This window comes from Amphiprion ocellaris, chromosome 24, assembly GCF_022539595.1.
Source record: "Amphiprion ocellaris isolate individual 3 ecotype Okinawa chromosome 24, ASM2253959v1, whole genome shotgun sequence".
In the NCBI taxonomy this organism is placed as follows: domain Eukaryota; kingdom Metazoa; phylum Chordata; class Actinopteri; family Pomacentridae; genus Amphiprion; species Amphiprion ocellaris.
In genome coordinates, this window is record NC_072789.1 from 3,697,711 (window position 1) to 3,721,959 (window position 24,249).

The 24,249-nt window shown below is 42.2% G+C and overlaps 2 protein-coding genes across 4 annotated transcripts; both read right to left on the reverse strand.

Moving 5' to 3' along the window:
- Positions 1 to 1,224: 1,224 nt before the first annotated feature.
- zc3h13 (zinc finger CCCH-type containing 13) lies at positions 1,225 to 17,116 on the reverse strand. Of its 3 annotated transcripts, none has more exons than XM_023288690.3 (20): positions 16,958 to 17,116; positions 15,181 to 15,351; positions 14,914 to 15,017; positions 14,675 to 14,789; positions 13,511 to 13,622; positions 13,238 to 13,404; positions 12,974 to 13,122; positions 12,078 to 12,278; positions 11,816 to 11,983; positions 11,389 to 11,726; positions 9,864 to 10,328; positions 9,514 to 9,762; positions 8,948 to 9,431; positions 7,550 to 7,746; positions 5,985 to 7,241; positions 5,212 to 5,880; positions 4,975 to 5,115; positions 4,591 to 4,791; positions 2,745 to 2,908; positions 1,225 to 2,643 (listed from the first exon to the last, which is right to left on the reverse strand). In XM_023288690.3, the coding sequence occupies exons 2-20, from the start codon at positions 15,340 to 15,342 to the stop codon at positions 2,440 to 2,442; spliced, it is 5,547 nt and encodes a 1,848-aa protein (XP_023144458.1). In that variant the 5' UTR covers positions 15,343 to 15,351; positions 16,958 to 17,116; the 3' UTR covers positions 1,225 to 2,439. The 3 variants fall into 3 exon arrangements, with proteins under 3 accessions (XP_023144458.1, XP_054864524.1, XP_023144456.1); XM_055008549.1 differs by having other exon boundaries at positions 7,634 to 7,746; positions 12,078 to 12,281; XM_023288688.3 differs by having other exon boundaries at positions 12,078 to 12,281.
- An 892-nt stretch (positions 17,117 to 18,008) lies between these two features.
- Positions 18,009 to 24,139, reverse strand: cpb2 (carboxypeptidase B2 (plasma)). The gene is made up of 12 exons (XM_035956534.2): positions 24,018 to 24,139; positions 22,545 to 22,620; positions 22,336 to 22,460; positions 22,157 to 22,265; positions 21,858 to 21,959; positions 21,592 to 21,696; positions 21,386 to 21,496; positions 21,201 to 21,291; positions 19,994 to 20,196; positions 19,832 to 19,916; positions 19,520 to 19,755; positions 18,009 to 18,701 (listed from the first exon to the last, which is right to left on the reverse strand). The coding sequence occupies exons 1-11, from the start codon at positions 24,092 to 24,094 to the stop codon at positions 19,541 to 19,543; spliced, it is 1,299 nt and encodes a 432-aa protein (XP_035812427.2). The 5' UTR covers positions 24,095 to 24,139; the 3' UTR covers positions 18,009 to 18,701; positions 19,520 to 19,540.
- Between the last annotated feature and the right edge of the window lie 110 nt (positions 24,140 to 24,249).

Here is a 24,249-nt window from a genome sequence, read left to right on the forward strand (position 1 = left end):
GAAGGAAGGGTAGTTTTTTGCAGAACAGTAGCTGTTTGCACATTTTATCCTACATTAAGTACAGGTGGACAGATTTAGCTGAGGAACAAGCACACATATAATTATTGCTCCTAAAACAACAACATATAAACACAAAATAATCTTCAAGGCAGCTTATCAAGAACCAAAAATGTTGCCAGATTTACAAAAAAAAAAAAAAAAAAAAAAAAAAATCCTAAAAATGTTTGTTTTTTTTCAAATAGTACCACGATTCTCATTCAGTTAAATCTAAAAATCTGAGGTTGATGTTTGTCCTGTTCACATCTCTACATGTGAGTTTTCTTCTTATGATTTACCCTCTGTTTGCTTAATCGTAATAGTTGGGGATTGTTAGAGGAATATTTGAATATCTGATGCTGGCTTCATGTCTTTTTCTCACTGTGATGCAGTACTAGACAACAGTACTTACAGTTTTAAACAATGATACCCCTCATAATAAACTTCTAACTTCATGGATTTAACACAGATTACTTTATGCCCAAGTACCAATAGTTTTAATGCTTTAATTCATGCAAATGGTGCTTTCTAAGTAACACGTTAAGGTTTGAAACATTTGTTCCACCCACAATGCTAGTTTGTGTAGTTTACCTTGGTTACTAAGACTGAGCAAAATACATTCATCCATCCACTATCTTTACACCGCTAAATCCCTACTAGGGTTGTGGGGGGCTGGAGTCTATCCCAGCTGACTTAGGGTGAAGGCAGGAGACACCCTGGACAGGTCACCAGTTAATCACAGGGCTACATATACAGACACTCACATTCACACCTACAGACAATTTAGAATTACCAACTAACCTGAGCGTATTTTTCAGGCTGGAGAACCTGGAGAAAACCCACACATGCACAGGGAGAACATGCGAACTCCATGCAGAAAGATCCCTGGAAGGCCGGTACACGAAACGGGGATCTTCTCGCTGCAAGGTCAAAGTGCTACCCACCGAGTCACTGTGCAGCCCTAAGCAAAATATATTATAAATTTCAGTGAGCATCACCTATTGACTGAATGGTCTCCTGTCTTTCCTTAAATCTTTTTCTGGTACTTCTGAACTAGGGTACTAATTCTAAATTTGGGTATAATCAGAACTTACCTGTAAATTCTTGTGTTAATCTTGATAAACCAGCAGTACAGAATCACTTCTTCAGGTCTTCAGTTATTCTCATCTCAGCAAAATATCATTACAATTTAAAAAAACGTCACTGCACATTTATTTTACAGTAAAAAATACAGCATAAAATCATTACTGGCACATCTTAAAATTTACCTCGAACCAAAGACAAAACAAAAAAATAGAAGTAGGAAAAGTGTTTTCGAACACCATGGTGTGGTCAGACTAAAAGATAGAGGGCTGTATCAGAGCTCAACCTCCCCATTCTGTAATGTTACTTAGATTTCATGTCTCAGTCGCATGGTGGATGGGGGGTCGTCATGTTGAATCCAGGGCATTTTTCAATCTGTTCTTTAAACAGTGCTGCTGGTTTGTCCATTGAAATTGTGTCCCAGGACTCACACAATGCTGTAAGAGTGTCGATACGACCACATCCTAGAGGTGCAACACTTACTGGTCAACTGCTGGATACAGAAAGGAGCTCAGATTAATTATCTTTCAGTCATTCTTCTCTACTGTCTTTTCCTACTGGAGCTCCTTTTTTGGTTGATGTGGGGGGGCTGGTGAGGAGAGGAACTCCACATGACAGTGTTGGCGATCTGGAATTCACTTCAGTTCATGTCAGAGGAGACATTGCCAAACCATTCAAAACAAATACATCAATCAAAACAAAATAACGTTCCCACAGACTGTAACAAGTTACATTCAATGAGGGGAATAGTTTGGCAGTGCTTATGGGTGAGGAATGTTCATTCAAGTCCCTGCAGGATGTTTCAGTGATGTGGTTCTGCAGCCAATTCTAGAGGTTTGCTCTGCAGATATCGTGTAATATGGTGTAAACAAAAATAGCAGTAACAACATGGAGAAACTGAAGGTTGAACAGTCATTTTATATAAAGCAAAAGACCCCCCCAAAAATCAACATCTAACCATTTTAATGCACAGCTGCAGAAACCAATGCACAACAAAGAAAATGAAGCAGTTAGGAAGGAGAAAGTGACAAAATCTGCTCTAACACACTGTAAAGCACAGAAAACATGAAGTTGTTCAGGTGTGTTTTATGTTCCTCACACGCCTCCATAGGCTGGAATGTCCGGTAGTCTATGGAGCAGCACTTTACAGCAGATTATTCAAAACATGGAAAGCAGAACTGATTCACAAATTTGCGCTTTTTCTTTATTTCCTCTCGTGACTAAAGCGGCTATGCGATGTAATGAAATGAAACAGAAACATAGCCAGGGGCGTTAAAGACGTTAAAGGCTGAGAAGCATTCACTTTCATGTGTTTTACTCTCAGGACACACACACCTCTGGCTGACTCGTGCTGAGCTTATTACTACCACCAGCTTCAGCAACTTCTGCTGCCGGTGTCGACACACTATCCGACCTTTCTGGGGCTGAAGCCTGGCCGGCCATGGTCCTCCTGAAGAGACGCATGCTCATCTGCAGCAGCTCGCTGTCCACCACGGGGGTAGTGGGGTACTGCTTGGTCAGGCCCTGGAAAGAAACAAATCAATCAAATAAAGAAAAGGGGGTTGAGTTGATGAATCATAAAAACTCAGATAATTAATCCAAGTCGATGATTTCATGACATCTACCTTCTCGTTTTTTAACAGCTGCCGGCGGATGGCGAAGTCCCTGCGAGCGCACAGGGCCTTGCAGCAGGGTCCCAGGTTGGTCAGTAAACCGGCCCTCTCCACCCGCCTGTTCAGGGCCGCCATATTCAGGGCCCCCAGATCATACTCAAAGAGCTTGTCAGCATCTGGAGGGACACACAAGAATTTAAAATAAGGATCATAGAGAGTCATACATTAACTGCACAGCGACGGCTGTTGTCTTTCTCCCCATTGTTTACTGGGATCAAATAATATATAAATGTATATATAGGGGTTCCTTGTCTTATGCCAGAGTTCCATTCCTATTGATCTACGTAAGTCAATTTTCACAATAAGTCAGAACTCCAGCGAAAACGTAAACAAAGCCGTTACGTGCATCACGTTATGATCAGGTCTTCAGAAAAGTCATGAATACGAACGACTTTCATGCATGTATGAATCATTTTACTAGAAGATAACAGAGTATTATAACGGACTGATAATGTTGTTGATGTTTCAATATTTATTGTTCAGTTCCAGATTTATCTAATGTCAGTGAACGTGCCATGTTTAGTTAGCTCACCTCTGATTGGCTGAGAGTCAGCAGTACAGAGAGCTGGGAACGGCGGCTAATTCTGAAGCTAAGTTATAGTTTTTTTGTAGTTATTTTGGTGTTGACTACGGCCCACAGTAGCCTGTGTGAAGGTTCAATAAACCAGCAGAGAAGCAGATAAAGTCTCACTCATTCATCACAGAGGGTCGCTACAATATGTTGACCTCTTTTTACAACTAGACCGATGTTCTTCTGTGTTTCGCCCTATTCAGAGCATTTTATTACATCTAATTTTACTTCCATGGAGATGGCTTTCCTTTTCTTTGGAGCACTGCCATCAGAAAAGTCTGACTTACACTGGGAGCCATAATGAAGGGCAAAAAGTTAGTGAACGTAGCACAACCCAAGGTGGCGTACAACCAGAGAATTTAAACAAAGCCGTCTTATGGCGCTGCGTGACGACGTATTCATCCACTCTGCTCATCAACTAGTTCCACATAACCAGTTGTGACGTACTGACGAAACACCATAAGTCGGTGACGTCGTAAACCGAGGACCCCGTCTGTACAAACTGTATACATAGATTGGCTATAACATATTACTATTGGCTATTTTATCAATTAATTTAATAGTAGTTGATTAACCTAAATAATAATTTTTTCTCCAAAGCAAAACAATTACAATTTTAAGTACATTTTAAAAATGTATTAAGTCGCAGTAATGTACTGTGCTGCAAATGTAAATGAAATTTAAACAAAAGGTGTATAAATAAAAATAGGGCTTACTATTTAAATCAGCAGTACAATTTGAAGAGAAATACATTTTCTTCCTAATAAACCCTTTAATTCAAAAGTTCAGTCTATATAGTAAACATTGTGCAACTCCTTATTGTGACTTTGGTAGTAGCTTCAGATTGTATGAAAATATTGCCAAATTTACAGCACAACAGTTACTTTTAACTCATATATGGTGAGTTTGACTCATTGTGGTTGTAAAGGCAGGATTTTAATTGATGTAAAATGGTGTAAATGCGAACAACTTTATTGGACATTCAACTGTATTTAAACACAATAAGTTCTAATACTGTAATAAGCCTCTGTGAGCACATAGAACAGGAGAAAAGCAAAGACACGCAACGTTTTAAAACATTGATGTTCAGGTATTTTCAGCGTCAGTATCATTAATTACATTGACTAACTGTGACAGCCCCAACTATTACTTTAAAAATACAGTCCAAACTAGTACAAATGACTACAGAAAAAGTGATTTGATGGTTTCACTGATGTCCAGACTCACCTTTGGGATCGTCCAGCTCTGACTTGCACACCTCTCTGACTTGCTCCAGGAGTTCGGGGCCAGCAAGTCGCTTGGAGATTCCCGCCCTAAGAAGCACAGCCCCTGGGGTGAACCGGAGCAGAGCTGCCCCTGCTGCCCGCGGCTCCTGCTTCTGTTTGGGCATCAGGCTGGACCAGTCCACATCGATCACATCCAGAGGACCTGTCCACATACAAAAGGAATGTTTTAAGACTCATATTTGTATTAAAAGAGTTTGTAATGAATTTCATATCAGTCAAATTTTCTTGACATGTTGAAATGGTTTCAAGCTTCAAATTCAAGGAAAGAATATAGAACATAGACATTTCCATATAGATATTTGCGATAGAATCCACTGAATGATACCTGTAATTTTCTCATCGTCTTGCTGATCCTCTTTCTTCTGACTATCAGCCAGAATTTCATCGAGCTCATCATCACTGATTGGTTCATACTCCTCTCCCACAGACGCCACTGACTGGCCATCATCTTCTTTCCCATCATCATCTTCAGAAAACACAAACATGCAACATTTCATTCAACTCCATGTACAAAAAATGTGTAAAGTGTCATAAAAATGCATAAATGTTTTGATCCTCTCACCATCGATGCTGTCGGTTTTCTCCAGCTCCCGCTGCTCTCCCATCAGATGGTGACTGTTGCTGGCTTTTTCAGGCTCCGGAGGACTGAAGGCTTCTCTTGGCAGCAGAGGCTCATAGTCGCTCCTGTCCGGCCTCATCATGTCTCCTCGCAGGTCTCCTCTCATTTCACCCCTCATGTCCCCTCGTCCTGGAGCCCTGGGGTCTCCGTGAAGCGGGAGATCCATCATCATCATCCTCTCTCGATCTCCCCCTCTCTCACCTCGGCCGTCTCTCTCCCGCTCCCTCTCTCGCTCACGTTCCCGTTCGTGCTGCTGGATGAGTCCTTCGGGAAGCAGGCGTTCCCGGTCTCTGATGTCCCGCTCCCTCAGGAGAGGCTCCCGACCGGGACGCATCAGCAGGGGCTCCCTCCCTCTGCTCGGCCAGTCTCTGGGTTCAGGCTCCCAGTCTCTCTGCTGTTGCAACGGCTGCTGGAGGAGCAGCGGCTGCTGATGTTGCTGCTGCTGCTGAGGTCGGAGGTCCTTTCGGTCTCGTTCCCTCTCCCGCTCAAACGGCTCCCTGTCTCTCTCCCGTTCCCGACTGTCGTAGGAGCCGGCACGAGACCTAGACCTGGCCTGCCTCTCAGAATCAGGAGAGCTGCGTCGGGAGCTGTGGCTGCGGGAATCCTGCCGATCTGTACAACAAGACGAGACAGAAGTTAATTCAAATGTGTCTTTGTCAGCAGACTGTACGAAGCATTGATGGTGTGATGTGATTAGACTCCGAGTGTGTTTTTACCTGATGAGGTGCTGCGGCTCGGCTCTCCTCTCCTCAGCTGGTCGATTCGAGATTTCCTCTCAGCCCCTGGAGGGTCATTCACCGCCGGCCTCTCGCGTTCACGCTCTCTCTCTCTTTCCCTCTCGCGCTCTCTTTCTCTGTCTCGAGAGTTGGTGCCCTGCAGTCTCCCTCGACGCGACCGTGGACCCTGGGGGTCTTCTCGGTGAGCGGACTCGTTGGAAGGTGAGCGCAGGCGTCGGGACGATGTGCGGCTCTGGTTGCTGCCCATGCTGCTGCTGCGTGTCTGCTCTGGTGGAGGTTTGCGGAGCAGAGGCTGCGACATGAGAGGCTGTGGAGTCATAGTCTGCAGCAGCATCGGAGGATCCTGGGAGAGTAAAGGGGCGATGGGTGGGGGGTTACACCTCTCCCTGTCCCTGCCCACCCTGGGGCCACCACCTCTCCTAAGAGGTTCAGCTGAAGTCCTCTCAGCAGGACCCAGGTGAGCCTGAGCTTCCAGGGGTCCTCCTCGGTCTGTCACTTCCTCATCTGACCAGTCACTGAAATTGTCCATTTTCAACAGAGGGGAAGGTTCTGCGTTGCCTCCAGTACTGCGATGATCGGGCCTCATGGAGGGCGGAGGTGTTCGAGGACCCTTCTTCCTCTTACTGTGTGGCTGATGGGCTGAAGTTTCCTCCTCAGAAGCATCAGATTCTCCTCCTCGTGACTGTTTCCTCTTTCGGTCCAGGGCCTTCTTCTTGGCTCCTTTCCTGGGAGAGTGTAAAGGTGGAGCCACATCTCCAGAAGCACTAGACGGAGGCTCGGGGTTGAAACGGTCCCCTGCAGCTGCCAGGCTACTCCCGCCGCCACTCTCCTCATCTTTTCGGCCCTTCTTTAAGCCCTTCCTCTGTGACTTTGTCTTCTTTTTGCCCTCCTCGTGGAACTGGGACCCACCAGTGTCTCTGTCCTCGATGCTGGTTGCGAGGGCGGAGGGAGACGGAGGCGGCGGCGTAGATTCTCGCTGGTCTCTGCCTCGGCTGCGGGAGTCAGACGGCATGCCTGAGAGGTGATCTCCACGTCTGTCGCCTCCTCTGGTACGTTCTCCACGAGCCTCCAGCTCCTCGTGGCGACTGCGTGCCTCCCTTTTGTCCCCGGCTCCCCTTCGCTCCTCGTCCTTCCAGTGAGCAGCCTTGTCATCGGATGCAGCACCTCTGGATGGCGACCTTAACAACGGGTCCTGGGGACGCACCACCTGACTCAGCAGCCGATGCTTGTCTCCATCTACAGATGCACACAGGACAGTCATGTAAATGTATTTGGTACTTTAAACACTGAAATTAAACAGTCTAACAACATCTTTTTTTGGCTACTAAGCTCTTGAAATTACAGTGAAAGAAAAATCTGTATATGTTTGTCTAATAGTAAAATGGCTAAACATCAAGAGATGAAACATGTAGGAAACACATTTAACAAGTTAGACTGAAAATGATCAACAGAGCATTCCTGGTTACAAAAACTGTGCTCGCAATATAAAATAGGTGCATTCCCCATTAAACAGGAGTGGGTCCTTTCAAAAAGAATTTCCCTACTGTCAGATGGAGGCAGACACACTGGGCTGGGGAGGAGGGGCTGTGGGTGGAGCTTGGCCTGCCCTCGGCCAATCGGGCGCTCACTTTTGTCTTCGCCACTATTGTAGCCGTCACTGTCTGCTGGGCTGAGGTCCCGTGCGGTTCGCTTAGGCGAGGATCGAGGGCTCGGACTGCTCTCCACTCTGGGTCTCTTACGACTAGAGGGAGAAGACAAGAAAGAAGACTTGTTACAGAAAAAATACATATTAGAAGAGCGGAAGATTTTGGAGAGCAGGAATCAAAATGTTTGGATTTATTAAAGTATGCCTGAATTATTGAGATGCTAAACAATCATTACCACAATACTTAAAACATTGAAATAAACACAGGTTTCCTGATAAGACTAGGGTCCAACATGCATTTTGTGCCACTGGGTTAGTTTTTCTTGATGTTCTATTGTTTTTTTCCCCTCCTACTTTATTATGTGCCCTTTCTGCTGTGTAAACATCAACACGCAAGTGCAAGTATGAAGGCGAAATAAATCCTCAACCAAAGCTGCACTGAATGACCAACTCAGCTGATGAGAAACAGTTTTGAAAAGACCTGACGAGATAAAAAAAATCATATTTGTTAATCCTTTATATGATCTGGCACTGCGATTTAAAACACTACATTTGCTGGAGTATTGGAGTGCTTTTCTTGTTTACTTTGCATAGCTCAGTATATGGGCAATATAACAACATTTTGAAGAGATTTGAAAAATGTTTCAAAATATCAAGTTTTCAGGATGACAATGTACAGAATATCGCAAAAATCCGATCATAAAAAAAGTCCCTATCCCCCCTCTTTTTTTGTTTGTTTTAAATGATTTATTTATTAATCGATTTCTATTATAAACTGCTATTATGGTTCCTACTGATCATTGTTTTGTTTTTTTATATGTATATTTTGCTCTGTCAATTCTTTCTATTATTCTCATGATTTAATATATAGCGTATATTTCATATGAGGAGACAGCCAATGCTGCTGCAGCAGATGAGCTGTAAGGAGGGCTGCAGGAGGGAGGAGTTAGGGAAGGGAATAATAAAGGTTCACTACTGACTATCTCAGGACTTTGGACATGTATATTCTGTATATCTGTATATTTCACATGAGCCCATGGATATTCTGTCTGTTAAAAAAAGAATAAAAGCTGTTAAAACTAAAAAGTCCCTGATGTCTATTACTAAGAAGTAATCAAAACATGTTTGCAGAAAAGCATGTTCTATACATAAAAAAAGCACGAATCTCTGAAACATAGTAAAATGTAAATGAACCTCTCTTGTGCATCCCAGTGTAACACAACTTTCCTGTCTGTTCAGAGTGAATCGTGTGTTAATGTACACACCGATAAAGAAAACTAGTGACGTGGACACTTGCCTCAGCTTGCGATCGTCCCGGGTGTCTCGGACAGACCGGTCGTCCCTGGCGTCCTCCCTCCTCTCCCGCCTCTCCTCCCTCCCCCTCTCTCTCTCCTCCCACTCCCGCTGCCTCTCCCTCTCCCTCTCCCGCTGCTCCCTCTCTCTCTCCCTCTCCCGTTCCCTCTCCTTCCTCTCCCTCTCTCTCTCCCTCTCTTCGCGCTCCCTCTCCCTCTCTCTCTCCCGTTCTCTCTCCCTCTCTCTCTCCCTCTCCCTGGCTCGCTCCCTCTCTGCCTCCCTCTCCCTTTCCTTCTCCCGCTCCTTCTCCCTCTCTCTCTCCCTATCCTTTTCCTTCTCCCTCTCCCTGTCTCTCTCTCGCTCTCGCTCACGGGTCCTGTCCTCCCGTCTGTCCTCTGCTCTGTCTGTCCGGCGTTCCTCCCTTCTCTCCTCCCTCTCAGACTCCTCCAACCTCCCCTGGTGTCTGCTTGGAGAAGCTGCCCTTTGGTCTAAAAAGAAAAAAAAGACATTTGGATTAGCTGTGAATTCTTCTTTTGATATCTGGATTATTTTTGAGCTCAGACCCGTCACCTCTCTCCCTGTTGTCTCTGCGATCCCGCTCTCCGTGTCCTCCTCTCCTGTCGTAGGAGGAGTCTCGAGCCTGCTCTCCTCTTCTGTCGCTCTCATAGCGGTCTCGGTCCGAACCCCTCTCGGAGCTTCTTTCGGTGACGCTGCGATCCGTGCTCCTCTCCGAGCTCCGTTCACGTACCGCACTGCTCCGTGACTCCCAGTTGTCGTGGCTGCTTTCCAGTTGGGAACTACGGGAGTTTCTGTTGGAGCCTGAGGGAAGAAAAACGGAGAGAAAAGAAATTAAATTCACAGAAAAACAGTGAGCATCGTAGTGCCATTGTGTGATGTCATGATGTACTATCCATTCTTGCCTTTATCAGATGTTTCATTAGCGCGACCTCTTCCTCGTTCGTTCCTGTCGGCTCTGTCTGTCCTGCTGTCCGTCCTCCCTTCACTTCTCCCTCCTTCGTCCCGTCCATGACCTCTCCCGTAACTCCTGTCGTCCTGGACCAGTTCCTCCTTCCTATGGGTGTCAGTCCTCTCCCTCTCTCGCTCCTTCTCCCGCTCTCTCTCCTTCTCTCGGTCCCGCTCTCGGTCTCTCTCGCGGTCCCGACGCTCGAGCGACTCTCGACTAGTTCGGGTGTCCGTCCTGCTGTCTCTCGAGTCCTTCACGTCCCTGCTGTCCCGAGACTCTCGCGTCGCTTCCCGTCCTCGATCACGAGCGTCCCGTCGGTCGCGAGCGTCTCTGGCGTCCCTGTCGTCACGGGACGAGACCTGCTCCGAGTCGTAGTCCCGGTCGTCACGGACGCTGTCTTTGTCTCGTTTGCTGCGGCTATCTGTTTACAAAAGACACACAGAGTTTAACAAGTGATTAATGGAAAAATGTGAAGCCAACTAGTCATACCCACTTTTAGAATAGAAACCTTCCTGAACACTACATTTCCAAGAAATCACCCAATCAAACTGCAAAATGAGGCGGGTTGTAGACTTTTCTACTGTAGTTTGAAGGCTACAATTTGGTGTGAAATATGGTGATTCAACTTCAATGGTCTTTTGTCACTTTGAACTTCAATGGAATTATCCAATAGATTCAGATAAATAAAAACCATCATGAAGATAGAAAAAGCTAAACTGAAAAGGATGTTTTGTTTTAAAGAAAAGGAAGAAGAAGCATGTTGATCCAGTGAGTTAACTTAAAACCCACCGATGGGTTCAAAAGACTTCATTATTTGTTTTGAATACGTTTCAAAATTATAGAATTTATCAGCTAAACTGGAAGAATCATTGGATTTTCTACTTTCTGACGGCTCTTGAACTGATCAGGTTTTGGGCAAATAAAGTACAACTAAGATTTAAATTGGATATTTTATCAAAACCACTTCATTATGCATGACTATTTTTTAAAAATTACCAAAAATAAACAGCTTGCTCTAAGCAGACTCTGTAACAAAACAAAAATTCTGCGCTTCTGGTTGCAACTGGGAAACCATGACTAAGTCCTGACAAAAATGTTGTCAGTTTCTGGCAGAACTAAACTAAAGCATGCTGTGTTTATATATGAGGACAAGGACGGAAACAAATATCTACAGTAGGCAAGACCAATTAATTTTCCCATTATTAAAAGCATCAGTAGGCATTTTTCCAAATTTGTGAAATGAATAATCAAAGAAATTCAACCTCATTCCTATCGCTTCTATGATTTACGGCATTAAACCTCAGTTTAACTGCCCAGAAGACATGTTTAAGTTCTCCCTACTTCAAGCTTTTATGAATAAAAGTGTGAAAAGAGCAACAAAAAAGACAAACTGCCCTTAAATTTGACCTCTGAAGCTCCTAATATCATGCTGGAAAAAGTAAAACCCCAAGCAGAGGAACAGCAGTATAACGTGGAGCTACCGTCTCTGCGCTCATGTCTGCGCTCCTGGGTGGGCGGGCTCCTCTCCCTCTCCCCACGACTCCTCTCACGGCCCCTGGAATGGCGCCGGCCGGGACTCGATCTGTCGGACCGCCGATGAGGAGACGAAGCGTCGTGGGAGGCGGGAGGCGACCGAGACCGCCGGGAGCTCGGAGGCGAGGAGGCCTGCGCCGTGCTGCTCCGGTGGTAGGAGGGAGAAGAAGAGCGACGGCGCCGCGGAGACGGGGAGTGTCGCTGGGCGGAAGAGCCCGAGTGGGAGGAAGGGGAGTGGTGGCGGGGAGGAGTGGGCGTTCGCTGGTGGCGTGGAGGTGAAGGAGACCTGCAGTGACAGAATATTATTTCCACACGGCCAACACGTTCAGTATTTAACGACTAGACCTAGGTTGGCTGATTGGTCGGCGTGCTAACCTGTGGGGAGGGGAGGGAAGTACAGCAGCCTTATGGGATGAAACTTTAGGAGAGATGGATTTCTTCCTCACGGTGGGCGACGCACCCCTGGATGGAGACGACACGCTACCAGAACGCTCCTCTGATGTGACCGACCGCTTGGCCTTGTGGGAACTGTCTGATCGATCCCTACAAACAAAAAGATTACAATTAAGATTGTGAAAAACATGAGTTGAAATGTGTATGTAAATGGAATAACTATGCATCTAGAGCTGCACTGTACCTGCGTTTTTCCTTCTTCTCTTTATGTTTCTCTGTATCTCTTCCCCGATCTTTCCCCTCCTTCTGCTTCTCCTCAGATTTCTCCTTGTTCTTGTGTTTCCCTTTGTGTTTCTTCCCAACCACAGGTATATCCAGAGGGACTGGAGGAGGGGGACTGGGGGTACGGGGCCCTTTTTTCTTACTGTGGCTTCCTTTTGAGGACCTGCTTGAATTAAGATGAAAAATATGAAACACTGAAACACAGCTTCTTTTATCTCATCGTACAACATAAATAATGTCAGTAGGTCATTAAATACAAAAAACGTAATGGCCAATACCCTCACAGACAATAAATATGTTTAATAACAAGGATTAAAGGCATAAAATATTCCGTTAATTCTCTAACTGATCATAAAACAAAATTAATTCTACTTGTTCACTTGGAATCTGGTACATGTACATGTCATCTAAGCTTGCTGACAACTGCAATTTGCCACCAATGAATTACTGCAATTCCCAAGACTAAAATGCAGAGGCAAACCCAGGGATAGAAAATAAAATAAGTATAATTTCCTATGAGATGAATAAAGTAGATCTTGTCTTATCTTAAATATGTACACATTTGTATGCTTAGCCCCTAAAAAGAGGGGGGAAGTTGCAACTGAAAACCAATTCTCAGGACATGAACAGATGAATATATCATATATATTCTTATTTTATTTTTGTTTCTGTTAAATATACTATGCCAACATGAATTTGGCTACTTTCCAAATGGTAAAAATCTGCTGAAAATTTAAAGAAATTGGTTGGAAGAGAGTTAAAATTCTGACATTCATCACACCAAGGAATCCAGGAACAATTATACATGGTTTACAGGCACACAAAACTTAAATCCCAACACCATCAACTGATTCCTACCTGGCAGTTTCTGAAACAGGCGAGGACACGGATGCCTTCTTCTCCTTCTTCCCAGAGCCGGGCACTTTGGTTCCACTTTTGTGTTTTGGGGAGCCACTAGACTTTCTGGAAGAGTGTGATTCTTTGGAGCTCAGTGGCTCGGGGGAGGCCTGAGGGACAAGAAGGGACATCTCAGGGTGGAATTCAAACGGCAGTTCCTCTTGCAGACTTTAGTGAGGACCCTGAGCTGTACTGAAGCTGAGATAGAAGTAAAGTCACACTTACCTTGGGCAAGGCTGTGGCTCTGCTTTTTGTGGGAGTCTCATCTTTCTTGATGACAATCTCTTCTCTCTTTTCCAAGTTCTCCTGCTCCAGTTTCATCAGCTCACGTTGAATCTTCTGGCGCTTCATCTCAAGGGATAACTCGTAGTCGTAGTCACCGATATCAGAATCTGTCATGTCAAAGCACATATTAATGTTCTGTGGTTCACATCTATCCATAGCATCAAAGTGACAGCTAGGATGACATTTTACTGCGTAACAAACAAGCTACTGAACCTTCACGATTAGTTTCCCACTCTGTGGGCTCTTCTTCACTGGCTGGGGTGCGCTCTTTCGTGATTTTTATATCCTCCTTCTCCCTGTGTCGGCCTCTGGAGGAGTCTCTCTGCTACAGATGGACACACAAGCAAACAGATTGTAGAACTGCATGTGTTTGTTATCTTACTTTTAAGGCTTCATATTTATATAGGCTCCATATGTTAATAATTTCAAGCTCTAAAGCAGGGGTGTCAAAGATGCAGCCCGTGGGCCAAAAGCGGCCCTCCAGAGGGTCCAATCAGGACGACTTTGTAAAGTGTAAAAATTACAGAGAAGACATGAACTGCAGATTGCAAATTTGCAAAACTATAAATTTAAAATAATTTCTAGACCATGACAAGTTGTTTTGATCATAAAGTAAAATACTAGATTGTTCATCGGTCTTTTGTTGTTTTGTGCCTTGTTTTTGTAATATTTATCTTGCCTTTTGTCGGTTGTTTTGTTTCCTTCTTGTCTCACTTATGTTTATTGTCTTATTTTTGTCACTTTGCGTTTTGCTATATTCATTGTTTTTTGTCTCTTTTTGTCATTTTATCTCTTTTTTTATCTTGCTTGTGTCATTTGTTTCATTTTTTTGTCGCTTCGTGTCTCGTTTTTGTAATGTTTTGTCTTGTTTTTGTCTGACTTTTGATCATAGAGTAAAATCCTATGTCATTCAGTTCCAGATACCTGTGACTAAATGTTTTGTTCCTTTGTAAACACTCTGTGATCTGGAAGTTGTAATGTGTTAATGATAAACTGAGGTATAATTTTGCTGAAATTTAATTCATTTTTCTTAAGAAATTTAAGGTTTTTCTTAACGCTTTGTAAAAAGATAATTCCTTAAATGTGAACATTTTCAGAATGTACTTTTTTGCACTAAAACAAAGGAAAGATTTGTAGTTGTGGTTATTTATACGTTATTATGCTGTGATTTTACTGGTCTGGCCCACTGGAGATCACATTGGGCTGAATGTGGCCTCAGAACTAAAATGAGTTTGACACCCCTGGTCTCAAGTGACTCAAAATCAGAGTCAAAATCAGATTCAGGATCAGCAGTACAATTAATTTTCCAATCAGCTCTCGACTCTGCATACAGAAACGGATTATTAAATTAAAAGACTACAACAGCAGAAAACTCACTCTCACTGTGGGGGATGTGGGCTCGTCTAAATCTCGCTTTATGTTTTCCGTGTCAACATCCTGTCTTTTATTCTTCATCCTCTCCCGCAGATCACCTGTGGGCCTCTCGGTTGACCTGCTCCATTAAAACACACAAACAAAACCAAATGCATAGATTACGCATTTGATTTTATGTGAAGAGAATAAAAAAAAAAAAAAAAAACTCAAATAAACACAGCGACAAGTCCCAGAAGTCTCACCGGCTAAAGCTAAATCCTTTGCCTCGTGGCTGAGTTCCATGTGTGTATCGACAAGTGTTGCCGTAACTGCAATTACCAGTCTTCAGCCAATTTCTACAGTGACTCTGAAAGACACCAGAAGAACCAGAAGGCATCAAGAAAAACCCAGTGACATCACAAAGCTGTCACAGTTATAAGGACACTCCCTTTACGAACATAAACAACCACATCTTCAGGGTGTGTGGGAAAGTATTTATAGAAGAAAGGGCAATACGAGGTAATACATACATCAGCAGCATTACTCCCAGTGCTGGGGCCGAGCCTTTCGAACACACTGGGCCTGCGAGAGGGGGCGGCGGGGTTGGTGGTGCTGCTGGTTGTGGTGCTGCTGCTGCTGTCAGATATGGTTTTTGAATTCTCCACTGTTACCTTCCGCCTGATCTTGGACATTCTGCAGGACTGGAAAAATCAAAGAAAACTGCTTAGAGAATGTTTGTGTGTTGTTATCAGCAGGATTACAGCTTAACCATGACTAGTCAGCATAATTTCACGTTAATCATATTCATCGATATTTTTAGATGAGGTATTTATCTTTCACTTTTAATTAACTGTTTTAAGAAATCAGCTATCAGAGAGTCACATTTTTTATTTTATTATCCCTTATTAATCCCACGAGGGGAAATTTTGATTTTCACACATCTCCCCAATTGGGGGAGTCAGAGCGACGGGTCAGCCACGGTACAGCGCCCCTGGAGCAGGAAGGGTTAAGGGCCTTGCTCAAGGGCCCAAAAGTGGCCGCATCGGGGCTTGAACCGCTGACCTTCTGATTAGTAGTCCAGAGACTTAACCGTTGCACCATCACTGCCCCAAAATTGCCAATTTTGCTTTGTAGGAGGATGGCACCCGCTGGTCTTGAACCAGGGACCTCCAGGTTGGGAGCCCTGTGTTTAACTTTGTGAGCTATGCCAGCACGTAATATGATACATACAGTTGAGTAAAATTGAAAGTTATTTCTAAAGATATTGTAGTAAACTTGTTGACATGCCATGAATCCACTACTTTATATTAAGTAAGTCAGAAAGCCTTGGAATCTTCCCAGTCTGTTCTTCAGGAGGAAATGGCATCATGTGGAGTAGCTGTTATTGTTATTTTCCATATAAAATTTGATATATTGTAAAAAAAAAAAAAAAGAAATATCTGCCATGATTATCTCAATTTAATAAAAAGAACACAATCAAAACTATTTCTAAATCTGCTAATTTTCTTATTGTTTAGCTAATTAGAAGGTGGTTGCTATTAAATTGGGACGGTTATTTAGTTGGCATTTTAGTGATATGCAGTCATTTTTTTTTTAAATAAATGATTGTTTCTATAATAAATAATGATGGAACTTGTAAAGACATGATCATAACGAACATAAAAAACGTCAGTTTTTTTAATTTTAGAAAAAATGCATGCAAGACTTTATATTTTAGGTTCTATATTGACCCATTTAATATTTACTGTATTTTAGACACTCTGTTTTGCTATATTTAACGGTTTATTCTGTTTTATTTTGGTTTTCCAAACTGATTTTGACAAGTCTTTATGCTAATTGTTTGTTGCTGCCTGGCTGAGAACATGTGCAGGTATTAAGTAAGGTCAGGTACCATATCAATATAAATATTCTCCTAATCTAGTAATGATTTGACATTACTAGATTTGACTCGGCTTGAGGGCTTCCTGTACTTTTAGTAATCAAAACTTAAACATATTCAAATATTGCTGTTGTCTGTGCAAACTTCTAGCCTGCAGTACTGCATGCTAGCTTCTAGTTAGCTTCCTCGCTAACGACGAGACTTCAATTCTACACTTTACAGGCTTTAACGTCTCTACATTAGTGTAATATTTAAAATGCTTGGCCGGTAAATGACTAACGTTAATTATTCTATATGCCTCATAGTGGAAAAAACAGGCGAATGGAGGCTAATGCTAAAGTTAACTGTTAGTCTTGTGTTTAGCGCGGGGCCTTCCAGCCTCCTCCAGCAGCCTTCAAGCTGATGTACAGACAAAAAAACAGCCTCACCCAAGATTTTATGTCGGTGTCGCATCTACTAAAGTCCAGTTGGCTGATTTAGCACTTGTAGAAATCACAAGGCTTAATCTTTAAAATCAAAGGCACAGTCTGCCTCGGGTGCCTTCATATTGGCGGACAGTGAGCGTCATACGTCCTGCTCCTCTTCGGTGGTGTTGAAGAGGCTGCTCATACCACGCAGTGACTCATCACCGCCACCTACTGGTTTTATTTTACACTGTAGCTTCCAAAACACGGTTAACCCTCCTGTCGTCCTCATTTACAGGCACCAAAAAAAATTGTTTCCTTGTCTGAAAAAAATCCAAAAATTCAGCAAAAAAATTCCCCAAATTTCTGAAAATTTGCAAAACTTTCAGTAAGAAAATTCTAATAATTCCTGAAAAGTTTCCCTTAAAAGTTTTGTTTTAAGAAAATCCCCCAAATTTAGCAAGAAAATTCTTGTAAATATTTTCAAAAAATTAGTAAAAAATCTTCCAAACTAAAAAAAAAATCCTAAAAAGGTGGCAACCCTATTGACGACACAGAGCCAAAAACAAAATGAGACTGAATCAGAATCAGAATCAGAGTGTGTGGGGAAAACAGAACTTCCTCTCTGAACAATCATTTGTCATGGAAACATCTAATATATTCCATATTAGATATTAAAAGTTAAAATATGTCTAATATATTTTAACTTTTGCATTATGAGTTTATTCAGACAACTGTAAAACCAGTAATTGGAAATAGTTATGATGTAGTCTTAAATTAAGACATGGAAAACATGTCAGATATTGTAAATATTATGTAATATTTTTTGTTTGTTAGCTTTTGTAAGTTTGTGAGAGCTGTTTTTGTTAAAATTGGATTGCTAATATAGCAGAGGTATTTTTTAGTAGTTTTTTTTCATTGTTTGTCATTTTTGAAGCAGGAGAGAAGAAAACACTGCACAAGCTTAGGTTGCACTAAAGCACAACAGGCAATGTGAAATTACATCAACAGAAACAGACCTTGTTAACGGCTTCCACCATCTCCTAAAAAATAACAAAGACAGACGTACTCAGGCTTCAGTTCAGATGCTGGGAGTGCATGAATACTCTTGTGTTCACTCTTGCAGTCAACAGCAGAACATTTGGTGGGATGTGTTGGTAAAATTAGACATTTTAGAGATTGCAGAAGCAGCTCCAGAAAGTAAATGAGACTAAAACCTAAAATCTAGCTTGAGAGATGGCAGAAGAACATTTTCATATCTAAACAGTTTTTAGTTTACACTTCTAAGTTTACAACAACCATAAAACTCAATAAAAGTGGACTTTGACCGTACGGGACCTTAAAAATTCTTTGTACTTGTTCACTCTTTTATCTCTGAAAGTTTTATTAGATCAAACATTTAGATAAGAACATTTTAATGCAAAACAAATCAAAGATTTGATGACTTTTCAATTTCAGAATCACTGTAGTGAACACAAACACTCAGTTATATCATTTATATACTGTATGTGTGATTTTTATTTACTTACCAGGTTGAGATTAAAACCTCTTTTAATCAAGGCACATCACTACAAAGCGACGTGACAAAAGTAAAAGCACATTAGAACAAGCAGGGGGATTAAAATCCACAAAACAAAATCTAGTTTAGTTGCATATCTTCTGACACAAAATCATGAAGCCACAGTGTTTTCTGAAGCTTCTTCTTGCAGGACCAGCGACCAAATATGAGAAGGTCGTTCCATTGGGCTCAGAACAAATCCTGGGCAACCTGTAAAGCAGCCATATGAGAGTTATAAAAGTTGTACACGGTGATGTGTAGTTGACAATGAGTTGGCTATAAAGTAAAGAGAACACACAGAGTCTACGCAGCAAGGAGTGGAAGCAGCAGAATGTATATGGATAATATCCTCACAGTCTAAAACATATCAGTATGGGTCTTTTCTTACTGTAAATTTAAAGCAGGCTTTACTTTGGTAATGAAAACTCAGTCTAAGCTCTGGACAAGACCAGAAACCTATCTACACTCACGGAAAAAATGATTAGACCACCCTTGTTTTCTTCAATTTCTTGTTCATTTCAATGCCTGGTACCACTAACAGTATATTACTTGAAGAATACAATGAACACGACAAAAAATGCAGCTGGTTCCATAATACTTTATGTCCTATTTGACATGCTTCAGCTTCATTGTATTCCAGGGTATATAAGAGGATATTTCATGTCATCAGCAGCACTGCACATGTAAAGGCCTAGAGTGGTTTACTGTTGACATTCAAGCCATAGCACAACTCAGAAGTTGTCAGCTCTCACATAACGCCTAAAACGAAAGAATTATATGAAGCCACAAAGGCAGCCATCTTGGCACTGCTGGAAATTGGCATGAGTGAGAGACAGGTAGTGAAAAAACTGAATATCTCCAAGACAGCCGTTCTAAAACCTAATAAAACGTAATAAAAACATTCCTCTTCGAGCAAAAATGACAAACAGACTATTCTCAATAATGGACTTTTCCAAGTTAGCAGATCTTTTGCCGACACTACAAAGGTTTTACTCACAAAAACTGCTTTAAAAACTTGATTTCCTGACCTTAACGGCAGGTGAAGCTTCTCAGACGGTCGGAGAAGGACTCGTTGGAGCTTGTGTTTTCTCTATAACCTTGAGGGCGATCGTCTTCACGGCAATCAGCGCTTCATTGCAGGCGCCGGAAATGTGCGACGGCGGCAGCAGGAAGCCGTAACGCCCACGGTCCTGCAACTCAAACGTGAAGGAGTATTTGATGCCGAGGTTGTACGCCCAGTCGTCCGAACCACCAGGAGCCAAGTCTGGAGAAAAGACGGTTAAATTTGTGTGTTGGAGTCAAATTAAGCTGATGTTGCTTTAAGAATAAAACTTTCTTACATATTGTCTTCGCTCCTGCACCATATCTGTAGGTGTTCCTGTAGTATCTTCGGATTTTCTGTGCAGCTTCTTGGGCCATCTCAAGCTTTGAAAAGGCATTTAAACAAAGATTTAGAAGAGCAGAAAGCGAATATCTTAAGAGTTGTGGACCAAACCACTCACCAGATCTCTGTGGTTCTCTGCTTCCTCCAATGTGCAGGAATACGGGAAGAGCAGCATCTGGGAGTAGGAGTGGATGCTGAGGTAGAGTTGAACTGTGTCCTTGTGGCTACGAAGGAAGTTGGCCACGGCCTGAGACTCCGGCTCGGACTCGGGGAACATTCCGCAGTAGATCTCAGTGCAGGGATTGTGAGAGGCTCCTTCCGCTGGGTTGAACAGGAACATTTTAACTTGTAGGTCAAATCATGACTGAGCCGAGTTCTGTGGTTTGCATCAACAAGGAATTCAACAGGGAAAAACTACATTTAAGTAGCTTTATGTGGCATTCACAGGTTAGGAAGAAAAGAAGAAAATTTTACCCCAAAAAATACTGTCTAAACGAACAAATTCAATTGAACACAAAGGTCTTACACTTAACCCTTGTGTCGTCCTGCGGGTCAAATTGACCCGTTTTAAAGTTTGAAAATGTGGAAAAAAAAAATTTCCACAGTGAAACTTCTGATGTCCACATTTTCGGGAAATTTTTTGACATTTTTTGGTGGGAAAAAAAGAAATGTTACAAATGTTTCTGAAGAAAATTCAGCAAAAAATCAACCAAAATCCAGCGAATGTCCTCTTTGTGAACATAACGTTGCTTAACCTGACCAATTCCAGATCATAACCCTAACCCCCACAGGCTGGTAGGCACTAGCCATGATGAATGCATCACTTCATCCGCCTGTCTTCTTACCCTGATGCCCCCATCACTCTGCAGCAAGGTAAATCTGGACTCAGACTACACTTGTTCCTCAAAGATGATGGTTCTCCACTATCCTTCAGGTTTTAATAATGCGTTGGACCGTTCTTAACCTGATTTTACTAGTTCCATCTCCTTAGTTGTTTTCTTTGCTTGATGCAGGCCAATAAATTGACCCTTCTGAGACAGATTAAATCCTTTCCATGACCACAGAATGTCTTCCAACATGGTGGTTTAAGAAATGAGAAGCTCCTCACTGCATCAGCTAGGGTTAAATAAGTTGTTGCAGCTGAAACGTATTCATCACTGCAGTAATTATCCAGTTACCCATTTGTTTAGTTAAATCCAGTTGGCGACTTTTTTTTGGACAGGCAGTGTATTAATGGCTGGTTGTTGTTAAAGGTGCAGAAATCTGGATATCTCATTTTAATGCTTTATATAGTGGATTAACTGTATTGTCAGAGCAGAACTTACTGCACCAGTTGGCATCGAAGTTTCTGTTCAGGTCAACTCCGATGCAGGAAGTAGTTTTGCTGATGGAGCGGTTCTTCCTCCACATTCTATTCTGAGACAAAAAAGAAAAAAATCAGGGGGAAATCATAAATCCAGCTGAAATTACTGTCGTCACATGTGCTCCAGCGGTGTTCACGTGTTCTTACTGATGTCCAGCTGTACTTGTATCCATCCGGGTTCAGGACAGGCAGGACGTAGACGTCCATGTTGTCCAGGATGTGAGTGATGTCTTGGTTTATGTTGTAAAACGACAAAGACTGGGAGAGAAAAAGCAAATATATGAGTTAACTGCTCTGACAATTAAAAAAAAAAAAAAAAAACACACAAGAACAGCCATCCAGACAGTACTCACATAGTGAACAAACCATAAGCAGAAAGCAGGAGACACCCACTCCCTGGCATGAATCCCACAGTCGATCCACATCGCTTTCTTATTCGTCCTGTTATTGAAGGACAGCTGAGGGAAAAGAGGTCAAACAATCATCTTAGATTGAATTTAGACATATTTTAAAACACTTTTCAACTTAAACTGCTTCAAATGGAACAAATAATGCAGATTAATTTGCTGTGAAATGATCCTAAAAACATTACATCTTAAAAAGAGAGCTAAAGCTTTACCTTCAGAACATATAGTGGTCGCTTCTCATACGAAGAGCCAACAAGGATGACTTTGACCGTGTTGGGGTTGTCATGTGCAGTTCTATTTATCCAATAATAGATCTGACAGTGGAGATAGAGTGTTTGTAAACTGTCAAATATCATAAAATACTTTGCATTTATACATTCCAACACACTGATCCTGTAAATGAAGCTTCATGTGTCTGATTTCTACTAAAATAAGACTGATAGTTGCCCTAAAAATGACCGTGAAGATGAATTAATTGTGTAAGTGTGTCACATAAATTCAAAAAATCTACATCTTCCAGACTGTGGTATCTCTCGTAGAAAGTCGAGCCGCTTCGTGGGTCAGTGGAGTCATTCCTCGTCTGCATTTCGATCAGCTCGTTAGCGTTGGCCAGTAACACCCTGAAACAAACAGCAGATTATTCACTCAGAATCAACTATCCAGCATTGTTCAGTGAGCGTTTGGACGTACTCATGTGTCACTGCATGTCTCTGAAGCAGATTCTTGACCGTCTCTGAGCTGTTTGCAGGAACAAAGAGGTGGACCTGAGTTTCCTCTTTGATGTACTGAGGTGAAACAGGCTGCCACAGGGCTGTCTGGGAGAGAATAAATCAGGTGATGATTCACAGAAGGAAAAAACCCAAAGGTACGCGATCGTTGAAGAAAAATCTCACTCCTACCTCATATTGTGTGGATACGTTCCTCAAGATGTCCACGTGTTCTTGTGTTTTTGGGGTGATTGATAGAATCTGGTCACTGAATAAAAAGAAAAACACACATTTGCAAGTCAGTGAGCCAAAATGTATTATTGCCAGAATGCACTAAATGCACTGAACTGCTTTCTTCACCTATGTGTCCACAGTTAGACCTAAAATTATTTGTATGTTGATAGGGATTTTTTTTATCCGAATAGGACTCTTATGACTGGAAATGGCATGAAGAAGTGACAAAAGACAAGAGACCATTGTGTTAGAGATAATAATGGTACATTTTTAACTATTTTTCAACTCAGTTTAGTTTGTTTCTTCAAAAAATTACCCAAAAAATGTCATGTCCAAAATTATTCAATTAATCAATTTATGAGAAAATGCAGCTTCTGTATTGTTTAAAATGGTTCTGGTATCAAGATGGGAAAAGGAAGCTTATACAGAATTAACTGAAGATGACTGGTTAAATGTCTTGTGGAGGGAATTCACATGGAAGAACAATGTATCCACCTATCCATGTATCTACCTATCCACCTACCTATGTATCTACCTACCAACCATCCATCCATCTGATCTGATGGTCTCCATGGAGACCGTCTAAGACAGGCATTCAAAAGTTAACCTGAATCAAGCAAAAAGAGTTTGACCATTAGTCCTGTGATCAGATGAGATGAAAATGGAGTTGTCTGAACACGGAGATGTGGCTTTCTTTTGGAGAAACACTCAACTCAAAGACGTCTATCCTCATGTTTAGGCATGGTATTGGGAATGTGATGCTTTGAGGGTGTATGTTCTGGAAAATGTACCAGGCAACCTTGTCAAAGTAAACAGCATCAAAACAAGAGAGGATCACACTAAGGAAAACATCAGGAAGTCTGCAGCATTAGACCTTCAAACTAGACAATGACCTAGAACATAGAGCAAAAGGGTGAACAGAAAACAATATGTTGGAGTGGCCCAGTCCAGAGTCTAAACCTGAATCCCTTCTAGAATCTGTGGACGGCAAGAAAGGATTCCAACCTCAAAGGCCTGGAGATCGTTGCAAAAGAGAAGCGCAACAAAATCCCACTAGGGACATGTGGAAAACTTGTTTGAGAACTGTTTGATGGACATGGTGGCAAATAAAGTCTTTGCTGTTGATTGCTGACAAAGGATGTGAATAATTTTGGACATGGTATTTTTAAACAAACATACTCCATCTTACAGGTTTTTTTTCACTTGTTTACACCATTTCCAGCCAGAAGAAACATATTAAACGAATAAAATTGCACTTATACATCAAATTCTAGCATGGCTATGAATAATCTGGGCCCTAACTGTATGTGTCACAATATGCGATTGCGTAAGAGTGCCATAATACCATTCCTCTGTGCAAAACAGTCAGCTTCCCTTTTCCAGATAATCAACCAAAAATCAAAACAATTGATTCCCACCAAAGTAACTTGCCGTGTCTCTCTGCAGTGTCCTGTCCTCAGGAGTAAGTCCAAATTCAAAAAAACAAAGAAAAGCAAAAGAGTCGCCATGGTGGTGTCAGGATCCGGACTGGAACTGACCGAGGTTTGTTGAGACTGTGGGGGTAGGAAGGCATTATTGATTGGAACTGTTGTTTATTTAGAAGTTAAACTTTACTTTTTTGGAAAGAACCAGGTCATCGATCACATTGAGTGCTACCAAACAT